The sequence below is a fragment of the Phaethon lepturus genome, unplaced genomic scaffold, assembly GCF_000687285.1.
Source record: "Phaethon lepturus isolate BGI_N335 unplaced genomic scaffold, ASM68728v1 scaffold13935, whole genome shotgun sequence".
NCBI classification, from domain to species: Eukaryota; Metazoa; Chordata; class Aves; order Phaethontiformes; family Phaethontidae; genus Phaethon; species Phaethon lepturus.
The window spans coordinates 2,161-15,322 of record NW_010541267.1 but is presented as its reverse complement, the minus strand read 5'-3'; the positions used below and the strand labels follow the sequence as shown (position 1 = coordinate 15,322).

General features: G+C 36.0%; 1 protein-coding gene across 1 annotated transcript in view; it reads right to left on the bottom strand.

The window, feature by feature from the left end:
- The window catches only part of FGFR1OP (FGFR1 oncogene partner), a 16,123-nt gene extending 7,054 nt beyond the window's left edge, over positions 1 to 9,069 (bottom strand). Inside the window, exons 1-6 of the mRNA XM_010287687.1 lie at positions 9,061 to 9,069; positions 7,159 to 7,212; positions 5,182 to 5,236; positions 4,439 to 4,527; positions 2,405 to 2,539; positions 1,544 to 1,627 (exon numbers count right to left, since the gene is read on the bottom strand). Coding sequence (XP_010285989.1) covers positions 1,544 to 1,627; positions 2,405 to 2,539; positions 4,439 to 4,527; positions 5,182 to 5,236; positions 7,159 to 7,212; positions 9,061 to 9,069 — 426 coding nt within the window. The remainder of the gene's footprint in view (positions 1 to 1,543; positions 1,628 to 2,404; positions 2,540 to 4,438; positions 4,528 to 5,181; positions 5,237 to 7,158; positions 7,213 to 9,060) is intronic.
- Positions 9,070 to 13,162: the final 4,093 nt, after the last annotated feature.

The window sequence follows — 13,162 nt, the reverse complement described above, 5'->3', positions numbered from 1 at the left end:
CAGGAATGACTGTTACTACTCCATGATACCGCCTCTAAAGCAGAGTTTCCAGGCATAACTTAAAACTCATACCTATAAATCTAGTTTCCTAATGAAGCAAGTCTTAAGACATACTTCTCTTGTGCTTGTGTCTCTGTCTTCCCCTAACGTATTTTGGACTGGCTGACTAAGTTCAACCACTGCAAAAAGGGTAGAAGTCCAAAAAACAAAACAAAAAATCCCAACACACACAAAACAAAACTGTGGCGTAATGGCATTACTAAAAGCTCTGTACAGACATAAAGGAATAAGACTTGTACCACACAGAGGATGGACCAACCTCAAGACATGTGCATGCACATCCAGAAAAACACCCATATGAAACCTGGTTCAATTTACAAGCTACTGGAACTATTTTTTTCCTCCTCTAGACAAGTATTCTTTTCCTGAGGAAAAGCCACCTAACAAACACTTAGCTCTTCTCTTTCTGACCTACTTTATTTCAAATAAAGTAATTTAAACCTGAAGATGAAAGGTGGTATATGCAAGGAAGAATGGAATATTTATGACCTCTAACTGATCTTCAGTAGATCTTCTTAGCTGATCTAGAACCACTCTAATACAAAAGTAGGGGCTCAAATATGAAGCAGTATTTGAAATTATTAATTTCCATTCAAAGGTCAGTTACAGAAATATTAGCTTTTAAGATACTATCAACAAGCACAGCAATAAAGTAACTTAATCTTGAAATGAAGCTTGCTTTTCAGATCATAGTTTTCTGATTTTGCACAGCAAAAACCTAAAAGAACTGGCATAAAATGAAGCAGATCTAAACTGAGCTGTCATTTTATTTTCTTTTATCCTAATCAAACCCTCTCCCAAATGAATAAACTAACAACAAAATCAATGCAATGTTACATTTCTCAGCTTTCATTAGTGAGTTGGAAAGCTTCTAAATTATTTCTAGTAATCTTGAAAAAAGCTATTAAAACTTTTTATGTGATCAGATTACATCAATAATTTGAATGAACTTTAGTCCTTGAATCACAGTTGCTTTGCTTTTGTTTGGTTGGCTGGTTTTTTTGTTTTGTTGGGTTATTTTCCTGTGTGTAGTGGGTAGCTGGTTTCTTGTGGAAAAGGGGCTTAAGTGATTATGCCCCTTTCCGTGCCCTATACTTTCCCATAATTCTCAACTTGTTGATCAGTTCCAGTCAAATGTAAAGGAGTATTAGAGGCCTGGAAATTGTTAGTCGACAAAGATTTTGTGCTACAGGAGAAAAGAAAGCCACAGGCCCCAGCACAAAGACAGCTGTATCCTAACACCTTATCAATCCCAAGCAGCAACCAGCCAGCTGCCTGATAAAGCCACAAGTTAGCTCCAACCTACCTGTGTCTCACAGAGACTCTGCACGTGCACTTGTCACCTACCCAGTCAGAAAAGTACAGGACTTTGCGGATCATTTAAGTGAATGCCATTGTATCCGCAGTTTCATAGGAGTCCTCTCTTTTACTTATATCATTATGTACATTATGTAGCTTTTTAATTATATATAAACAATCTTACCTTATTTGGTATAGGGTGTGTACTTGATCTTCCATCAGATGATTTTGATGTGGGGCACAGGCTATCACTTAGAACTGGAGCCACCTAAGAAGTTTCACATAAACACTGATAAAAATATATTGAATTTTGTCATAACATCATCCAACAAGAAACAAGGCTATCATCCTCACTCACATAGTATGTAAACTGTGACACTGTGATGCTATGTTAGGAAGTCTATGACAACTACTTCTAAATTTCAGCTTTCGTTGGGATGCTGAAAGCATCTTGGGTACAGAGAATTTTCTTTTGAGTCACAATCATGACAGACTAATCAAGTGCTATTGGTTGTATTTCATTCATTTGATTAACAACTTAATTATATATTCAATTAAAATATTACTGTCATTGCCTTCAGGTAGTTCAACACTTTCATATATTTAGTTTTAAATATGTATGTTTTCAGAACAGCTTTAAAGCCTTTAAAAAAACTAATTATAGTCTTTTCAGGTCATATTAAAATTAGAAGTATGCCAAAGAAAATAGGTACAGCTAAAAGTGTTACCAAACCACACTAGAAATTAGAAAATAAGTGACAGAGTGGTTTGTGTTATTTAGCTGGGTTCACTCTGTGTTACTAATGTTCTGCTACAACATAGTAAAGAGTACTAGGGCGGCATCAGAAGTAATAGAATAGTCATAATCCTTTTTGGCATTCTTTTCTGATAAGTTATGTTGAAGGCATAATATAATATAGACTTGAAACAGTATAATACTACAACAATAGCCAAGTGTTCTTAATTTCAGTTTATTTTTCCTCATTGAAATGAAAATGAATAAAGAATTATGAAGAAAGAAAGAAATCACGTTAACACTACTTACTTCTCCACCGCCTGAAATCTTTTTCTGCTGACATTTTCTAACGACCTCCAACAACAGGGGACCACCCGCAGTACCTTCTGCTTCTGTAATTCCCAAATCTCGAGCTAAATTTTCTCGACCATCAAGGCCATTTAGCTGAAGGGGAGGGGAATTGAATAAAAAACAAACAAACAAAAAAAGAAATCACAACACAGAAATAACGGTCAGAAAACACAATATACATTTTGTAATACAATTCCTAAAGCTTTTTGGTCTTATTTAACGCAGCAATATTTTACTAAACAGTGATTATTTAAGACTTCCTGTTGCATGTGGACTAAAGTAATGATAGCCTATTGCATCATTTACTTTTGATCTGTGCCTGAGCCTACCGCAGACCATCCAAAGTTGTTTTAAATATGCAAGTATTCATCATTAGCATGCTTCAGGATTTAACGATTTATACGGTCAAGTTACTTCAGCTTATCACATTTAAAAGTGGATCCTAGGACACTTAGCCAGTGGGGTTCCAGCAAATTCATAGATGATGGAGACTCACTGTTCCTGTGCACATAGAAGTACACCAGTATAGTTCAACACTTACTTTCAGTCTCTGTTTCACTTTAAAAAAACATGGGTTTGGACAGAAACAGGGATGAACGTAATTCACTATCAGCCAAAAAAACTTTTGACAGGAAAAAATTAAAGAAAAATATATTTTTTAAAACTGAACTTCACATTACAGCAGAAGCAGAATGCTGCAGCAAACCCAGGCTGGTTGGCATAATCTCAGAATGGCAATACTGCAAAAGGCACCAGTTCATCTTGAACTCTTATGATTATTTAGTGACACTTCCTATCAAAACACTGGTCCAGCAAATAAGCAAGCCACCACTAGTCAAGCACACTGAAACACAGAGGATAAAGAGACTGCTCAGAGGCAGGGCCTTGTAGAGGAAGACAGTAAAATCTTTCAGCACTGTACACAGCAGTCTTGGACAACTTGCTTAATTTTGGTAAATTTCATATAGGCACTGCAACAGGTGAAAAAGACACCTTTACTGGGTAAAGGAAGGGGGCATTTCAAAGAGCATAGATGCCTTTACAATGCGAATTAAGCACTACTCTGAAGAGTGAGTGGCAACATGACAGATGCATGATTGTTTCTATTTGGTAGCACGAACATGAATCTCTGTACAGATGTGTTCTAGTGCAATAAATGCAGCTTAAGGACATTTGGCAAAAGGCAAAGGTGTATGGGATTTTCTTTGATTAAGCCCTTAAAAAGAAACATGACCTTCTGAGAAACAGAAGTCAATGAATTGATTTAATAAAGTTGGATTTTTAATAAATTAGCTATTTAAACCAACATCAAGAATAAAAATGAGCATTTGAAACGTAAAGAGGAATTCTTCAGTTAAATGGAACTGTTTCAAACACAAATTTATTATTAAAACCTTTATATCATAAAAAGAGACAAAAGGGATAAACATGATGGAAAACCTCCAACTCAATGTTAAAAGCCTAAAAGCAATCAGTGACCTGACATGATCACTGTAGGTCACTTCCAACTGAACTATTCTATTCAATCACTTTTTGTCATGTGCATCTGCACAAAGGCCTTTGTTTCACTGAAATGTCCTCTCAGAGTAGATCACTGACATTCTTTTAATTTTCATGTAACGATACTAACTTTATATCATTACATAGTCAAATTATTGGCAAAAAATGTTGCAGGAGTATTCTGTTGTATACAATTATATCATGTTATATATATATATATATAACATTATATCATGTCACAAAATATTAGTTTGTTAATTTTGAATTAACATATTATCAAGCATTGATTTTTGATAAAGGGAATACTCGTTCATACTGGCACACTTTCCTGGAATGTGTCTTTAAGGCAATAAGTACGTTTTACAGACTAAATATAAAAAATCGTTTAAGCCACAAGCAAGTGGCTTAAACAAATCTACTATAGGTTTTGTGTTCATTGCCATGTACTCCAAACAATCAGTATAGCATACAAATAAAACCAGTATATCTTACTGTGCTTGATTCAGGCTGAAAAACAGCCAATGTAAAATCAAGATTGAAAAAACGTAGAAATTCTGCAACAAGACCTGCTACCACACGACCTAAAAAGGAAATGAGAAGAGTAAAAATATACCAGATGGAAACAATTCTTACTTCAAAGACTTAACATTAACATGGCTTCAATATGAACACCTACATTGAATCAACACTCCTACAGACATCATCTAGACATTCAGCACACTACCACCGCATACCTAATTTGTATACCAGTTCCCCCATTTCTAACTCAGCCATAGTATGAAAATTATTTACATCAGCAATACCGCAGGAGCAATTAATAGAGATGGATTACAAAATTCAGGTGTAAGATTATTTTTTTAAACTATGCAGCTGTCAAAGACATTGTTTGGGCATTTCTCCTATGTGTGTATTCACTACTATACCTCTACAGTGAGTTTTCCCTGGTTACTGTTTCTATTGGTCTAGGATGACTCAGAGTTTGTATTATCATAACTCATCATGAAATATTAATTTAAATGCATTAGTCCCATCAGTTAAAAATACAACTTCAGCAATATTAACTTCAAAAATTATAGATTGAATTATATGTTGAAATAATAGTAATTATGACATTTGACAGGAAAAAGAGCATCTTTTATGTCATGAAGACTGTACTGTTACTAAAAGATTCAAAGATTTAATCCTTTGTTCCCTATTTTTATTAGTTTGAGAAGTATACTAAACAAAGAACTTACCATCTTTTGTACCTAAAAAACTTTTCAAGCTTTCGTTTACCAGAGGTGCTTTGTTCTGTCAAAAAGCAAAAACCAAACAGTAATTAACATCATCCTTGTACTAGCAAGAAATTAAAAACCACAGCAAGTTGGTGTTTTGGTGTACACTGTTCCATAATGATGCCTGGCACATGTAATTCAATTCTTCAAAATCTACCTTTGTATTAAGTCTACTACCTACAGTAAAAGCTGCAGAGCCACACATTTACTTAGGCAAATTAAAATTGTCTCAGTATTATCTATTATAAGAGCTACAGAGCTAGAGCAATTTCACCAAAATTCTTAATAGCATACTGATTCTTACTTACTTAATGATGAAAAAGGTAAGTTAAGCGGTTAATTTCCCAAATTGCTCCTCTAATATAGTGCCAAGTTTGTGTAAGGAAATACAGTCCCACTTTTTAAAAAATGCAAATTTACAAATCATCTAGACAAAGTGTGGACCGTGCTAATTAGGGGTTCAAAAATCAATACTAATCTTCTATTAATTAAAAGACCTTCAAAGATATTACGAAAACAGGGTTTTCTCGCTTGCTAGGTTTGCCGTCTTCAACTTTGATTTATTTCTGTTTAAAAACCAATGTGCTACATTTGGGTGTGCCAAAATTGTTCAGGGATTTTTCAAACCAAATTCTAAACGCCATTCCTAACACATCAAAATATCCTGGGTAAGAACCTAACTGTAAGAAAAGGTTCTGTTATAGGTATTTATCACTATAGTCGTAAATGCTAACAGACACAAGAGCAAGTTGTGCAAAAAAAGAAATATATCTTTACCATTATCATTTATATTTAGGAATTCAGAGTAATATTTCCAGTGTCTCCACAGCATAAAATTAAAATACCATGATACGTTTAAGTCTTTTGAAAAAAGGGCAAGCCAAGATAATCTGTAGCATATTTCTCTTCAGCCCTGTTAGTCTCCAAATAGTCTGGGACATTGTTCTCTGGATACACTGCAATATGCTGAAGCTTCCTGTAAGAGATGGCACTGTTCTGCCGTATCACTCTTCCATTAAGTCTTCTTCAGCAATCTTATGTTAGATTTCTGGAATATGGAATCTCATATCATAGAATAACTACATCCCCTCCTTATTAATGTCACAATAATGTCTGTTTCAGTTGTGCAGTTTTCCAGAAAAAGCACATCTAACCAGTAGAGGAATAGGACAGATTTCCATTCCTCTCTTTTGAAACAGAGAGCCTGGACATACAGCACCCTCTCCTCTCTAGCTCTAGAAAGTGGAAAGATACAGGAAACGAGGCAATGCCAGCAGAAGAAGGGGTCACAAAACCAGCATCTGCATACTACAGCAGTATTGTTACTTAATCATGCTAGTACCACATACCCTTAATATTGTTATATTGTCAAGGTATCAGTATGTAGTCCATTTCTTAATTCAGAATTCTTCCTTAAATATAAGCAAATTACCCTGAAGTAAGCCTACAACATCCTTATGGAAAATACCAAAAACATTAGCATACTTGGCAAGTTACTGCATTAAATTGCTTTCACAATACATCTGTCAAAAAATCCACTTACTAAAATACTTCAGTATTTTAAATTTCAAAAGACATCATTCCGATTTGATAAAATCTTGATCGGTCAACTAGATTTTTTTTTTAAAGAAGTATTTGATGGAAAAGATATTTAGTTATTCTGGTCAACTGGATAGAAGCTATATAAAACCAGCAGAGATAGTTACTTAAAGCTACAGTTTCAAAAGGCTATGTAATAATTCCTATTTCTAAACATCAGGAAACACCCTGATAATCCTGTTTTGTTCCCTTTAAGCAGCATGCTCTTATGCAGTAATACGTAATTTTCTCATGTTATAAATCACAAATAGAAAGAATTAAAGCTATTATATTTAGTTCTACGAAAAGAACTATCAGGATGCTGATTTTTTTTTTTAAGTTTTTTTAAGGTTCTCTTACCTCTACTTTCTCCTGTTCTTCTAACGCCAAAAAAACAGCTGCTCGCAACTCTGCCTGCCAAATACAAAAAAAAAAAAAAAAAACAAAAAAACAAAACAAAACAGCATTTCTACAAACACTGTTTAGCCTACGCAAATAGAATGCAAAGAGCCAGCAAGTAGTTTAACAGCTATTTGTTTCTCCTCAAGCAATTTGGCATCAATTGTAATCTACATCAGTGCAATTAAAACACTTAAGATTACAGGCAATGTGACTTGAGGCTGAGAAAGAGTTTTCAGTCTGAGAACAAGGGGGTGGAGTGGATTTGATACAAGACTTCCTAAATTATTTCTTCATACACAAAGATTCCAAATTACCTACACTATTTCCTATTAGTTTCTTCTAAGTGTTAGAAATTCTGCTCTTTCAGGCAGCTTTGAAACACCTACGCTTCATTTACAATTCTGTCAGGAAACATGAACAAATAGCTTGTGAGAATACATTTTAAGAAGTTTATATTAAGATACACAAATTCCTGTAATTTCTTCTCAGATCACACTCAAAGAAACAGAATTTCTCAAAGAAAAGAGAGCATGATTCCAGTCATTCAAATACTCCTGTAGTGAGGTTTTACCTAACTGACTCTGAATATCTTAATGTCAAGGATCAGAATTCTTCAAAGGACTATTTTGAATATTTAAGCTTAAGCCTCGCTTTTTTTTTTTTTAATGCTAGTTTCTCTACTTCTTTCGTGGAACAAATCAAATGGACAACATACATCACATTTGATGAAGTAGTTTGCCACTTTAATGAACTCTTAATCTGACATTTTGATGTCAGTAGATAACACTGCAGTAATAAACTATAAATGTCAGTGCTACTCTGTATGCCAGTTTTCTCATGAGCAAAGAAGAAAGCAAGCTTTTAAAGAAAGATTAATTTCCATAACTAAGAATAAGAACAATATGAAGAGTGTCTGGATTTTCTCATGTATATTACGAAAGGTAGCTGACCATAGATTAACCTGTAAATTAACCCTCCCACCAAAAAAAAAAAATCCTTTCATGGGAAAAATAAAACAAACACTTCCATTTTAAGCTTGACCCTCTTTGAACACCTTTTTAAAGGGCAAAAAGTAATGCAAAAAAAGTTTAAAATATTTCCCATCGAAAGTGTAAAATGCTTACCACGACTGTATGCAGTGGTCAAACTGACACTGCGGTTACATTTTTTCAGGTGCTGGGGTACAGCATTCAATTAGCAAATCTTCTGATAAGGCATGAATTTAAACACTATTCTTACAACATCAGTTTACATTTAACTTTCCAACCAATGGCTAACAACCTGTTTATTTAGTTTTATGTCACTATGAAAAACTTCAAATGGTTGCAAAGCTGGCTACTTCTCCACTGATGCCACAGCAAGCAAGTATACTTACATAAGAGGGAGGACAAGAAGAGTAACAAAATCATTTGTGAAACAGGCTGGCTAGTACAAAGTTGTTCAAAATAAGACAGTAGCCATTACATGTGGGTACAGATAAACTCCCTTTAAGGGTCTGGATCATGAGACTGTAGAACAAAGCTGTCTGAAAGTCATTGCATTACATCAGCTGATCCAGAGTCTGACCTGTCTGAGATTTTGGAACAATATCACAACAGTCATTCCTTTTCATGTAACTATGATTGCCTGCTCCACTCCTCTAGGTCCAACCCAGTGGCTTCTAAATATGGACTGAGCTGCTTTTCTTCCTTTTCTCATTTATGTAATGACACAGTGCCAATTTCTCCCAGATGTTGCCACTCCCCATTAATAGCAGGTTCACCTTTATTTCCATTAGCGCCCAGTTAATATCCTTAAAGTCAGGACCTCATCACCAGAAGACAATGCCACTGGTCTTTACTACATCTCCTTTTGGCTTACCTGAATCATCTAGAATACCACCCTACACGCTTTCCACAGAGCACCCTCCAACCAGTCCCTCAATCCTGAAAGCATCACAGGAAGTTCGAAGTTAAATGCTCCTTTACTATCTCCACAAGGAAGGTTTACAGTATTCCAACACACTGACCTTCGTTCTTTGAGGTCTGAGCAGTACCTCAGACCTCATAGCAAGATACTCAGAAAACATCATCTCAATACATTTAGAGATGGAACCATACCCTTGAATCTGCATGAGGTTAAAGCAGTAATTCTCAAGTTCAGGAGGAAGAAAGTGAAAAGCAACAATAACAAAGCTGAGGCCAAAGGAAAACTCACCCCAATGCAAGAGGGTGAATCATACTACACAGCAGGATGGACAATGTCATAAAGACCTTTCAGGATGTGAGACAAGTCACAGACAATTTGAACACCAGAGACTGAGACCACCATGATCAAGTATGCTCACAGCAATTTGCACCCATCAGCAGTCTTCAATAAAACAGGATTATGTTATAACATAATAACGTAATACAATAGAGCCAGATGTTGACAAGTAAGGTGACAGTGTATATTTATCACTCTTTCATTCACCAAACCCACAGCCTTCTTTCTTGCCCTGTGGAAGGTGCCCATTCCCTTCTATCCTTAAGCAGTTTTACCTGGCAAGAGCTCATACCAATGAGACAGCAATTTGGTTTCACTGAACTTAGCTAAAATGAGTAAGGCCTAACACTGTATATGACAACCACTGTTGGTACTCAGCGGGGAAATGTATGGGTCAGTATTTTGAAACAAAAGTACATTTCCCCTTTTCCTCCCAGGCATTTACAGCTCATCAGACAACACTGTCTCTTGCCGATTGCTGTTGTACTGTAAATCAGAAGCTTGTAGTCCATGAAAGCACCTTTTCTGCACTGGATTGCAGTATCCCTCTTCAGAACCTAGGTAAGTTGATCCCATTCTAAATACAGAGCCTTTCGCATGTAGTTGAAGTACTGTACAGGAAAACAGTGCTCTCAGTCTGCGGTTCCCTGGGAAAGGAAAAAAAACAGTTCTCGCTATCTTAAGAGCTCCCCAAACACATTTTTTAGGTGGCATCTCAAAAATGGCAATCTGATTTGGGAATATGATCTTAATAGTAAGATAACAAGTACCAACCTTGACAAGGTTATTAGTGTGATTTAGTACACTCATAAAAGCCACCCACAGCGGCTTACATAGCCAGATGCTGGATGAAAATTAAAAGTGTAAGATAGAGACTGTCCAGGACTGAAGGATGACCTGTAGCCCATAACTACCTCCCACCGGTAGACTCTAACACACAGGTATGTAGCATGCCCCTGGCGTTTTCTTTTATTGTGGCATTTGTCCAGCACTTAAACAAGACAGCTTATCACCCGAGAACAAAACTTGAGACCATGTTTTCCAGTAGGAAAGCACTTGGACTTCAATCTCATTTCTATGCCTCAAAGCATGTAGGCACATCAGCGACCAAGATGATTTCTTATAACAGGCACTAAGCACAAACTGCAGATAGGGCTTATTCCTTGCATACTGGTCCCCTCTGCACAGCTACACAATTCACTTGCAAACATCCTGATATCCCAACACCTTCCAAAGAGATCTTGGCAAAAGTATTTCTTCCTATCAAACTTTATTTACACTTCCTACCCCCGAGGCAATATTTTAGATGAACAAGCAACAGCTTTCATGACATGGATCTCAATATGCTGTGAAATACTACATTAAAAAGTGGTTACCTTAATTTCATAAAATGCTTTGTGCACGTAGTACAGTTGAGTATGATGTTGTCTGCTAGCTGACAAAGCCCTGCTGTCTGTTTCATACATCTCCCAACATAATTTCTACAAACCCTTAGAGTCCTACAGCTTTTGCAGAGGAAACCTGGGGCTTTTTTTTTTTTTTTTTTTACATCAAAGACACATTAGCAGAAAGTACAATATAAATTTAAGCTTGCCAAATGCACATGCTACCACCCTTCTCAACCCACTTAAGCAGCTGAACACATACAGTTTTTGAAGCCACATACAGGCAACTTTGTGCATTCCCTAAGAAACAAGGGATAGGCAACTTCAGCACGCGTCAATAAGGGAGACATTCACTTCAGAGATCTGCAGTGGGCCAGCTGGAGGTGCAAAACTCTCCTGCAAGCTTGCATTCACATACCATTACTAACATATGCATCAGTGGATGGTGTGGTTAAATGTATGTTTAGGGCCATGAAATGATTAAAGTAATGCATGAGATTTTGCAGGGTAAAAGAATGGATTGTTGCTGAGATAAACTGTTTACAGATCTTCCAAGCAAAGCACAGGTGTGTATTACTGCCATCTGCTCCAGTGCTATGAAACAACCCCATGCATGCACAAGCATAAACCATCTCTTGCATATGTAAAATTTAGTGACACATAGGCACCTTCCCACAAAACTTTCAGCATCTCCACTTCCTAACTCCAAAATGACTGTCATATACCTCCACAGATACAGAGCAAGACTGGCAGAGCATTAAGTAGTCTAAGCACTGGTGATCAACCCAGGCTAAAACCCTGTGTGCATCAGGCTAAAAGCCTGTACCAGTCTAGATGCATCACAAATCCAAAGCTGGTGCCAAACTGTAAATAGCAACTTCACTACCAATGTTAGTCAGTATCCTTCCTGTCACTCTCCATCTGCAAAGTCTGTGAAGTTCTCATCCCCGAGCAGGACCAGTTTGCATGACTATTTTTTGTCCACTTCAGTAGAAAACTCTTAAAACTTAGCAGCCTTAATTGGCTAAGAAAGTTAAACTTGCTGGCAGTGTAATTGAAAAGATGAAGGAAGAATGGTGTAAAAAGAAATAGGAAGAATCCATATCACACAGGAAGTAGTAAACACCTAAAAGCCATAAACTCTAAATACCTGTAGCTACGCTTATCATGTGCTTAGTCTGCATGTCACAAGCAGTTCTCATTCTCATGTTCCTAAAAGTAGGATATGTCCACAGTTAAGAGGACCATACTGACATTGAAGTCTTGAATTTCAGTTAGTTAATCTGAAATCATTATAAATGGTTATATTTTACTTATCTTGCAAAAATAAGAAATAGATGTTACATTAAGAAATCAATGATTCTCCTTCATTCCAAGAAATTAGTTGACTTTCTGATAAGAACTGCTTTAAAAAAAACCAAAACCCACAACATCCAGAAAATAGGAGATTACACTGTGGTGTACAGCATAGTCATCATGACAGTTAGTAATTTAAAGACATTTAAAAGCATTCATTATAATACATGAAATGAGGATGAAAAAGCAAATAGGACATTTTTGACTGACCTATGTACATACAGTTAGCAGGCCATTTTAAAAATAGTATTTTTCTTCTATCTAACACCACATTATTTGCCAGTACCTTAGCTGCCTAGGTTTTGAACCAAATTAGCAAGAAATTGGCAACAACAGCATCAGCTGGCCAAAAGCATTACTAGTCATACGATATTAGTGATGCTAATCTCCCTCAAATTTGTAGCAACAGCAAGTTCCAGAGAAGATGCAAAATTCAAGTGGCGTAAACTTATTTTTCCAGGGCAAAAGAGATTAAAAGATACAAACCAAAACAAAATAACAAAGGAACGCAGTAAGAAGCATAATGGTTCTTCTTGCTCTTATGATGACAGCTTCCCTAGGAGACAGAAAGATCACATACTCTTCAAGACAGAGGAACATCTCTATTTGTACAGCATGCATCACACAGTATCAGTGATAATTTTCACTAAAGTACAAATATCCACAGTTATATTCTGTGTGTTTACAGAATTCATTAGGAAATAGTCTTATGCATCAGATTAATTCCAATGATTAACAAGTTTATATATATACACACACACTCTACAGGTTAGAGAAGATGGGAAATTCTCAACTGCAAGCAGCAGTATATTTACGTTCTGCCAGTTTTCACAATACAACTTCTTTAAATACTCCAGTGCTCAAAGTCTAAGGTAAATTTTAAAAATCTGTTCACAATTTTTTCTATATCAGAAGTAAATTGTTTTCAGCTAAATAATTTACATCAACATCAAAGTGCCCAAGAAATTAATCTCAAA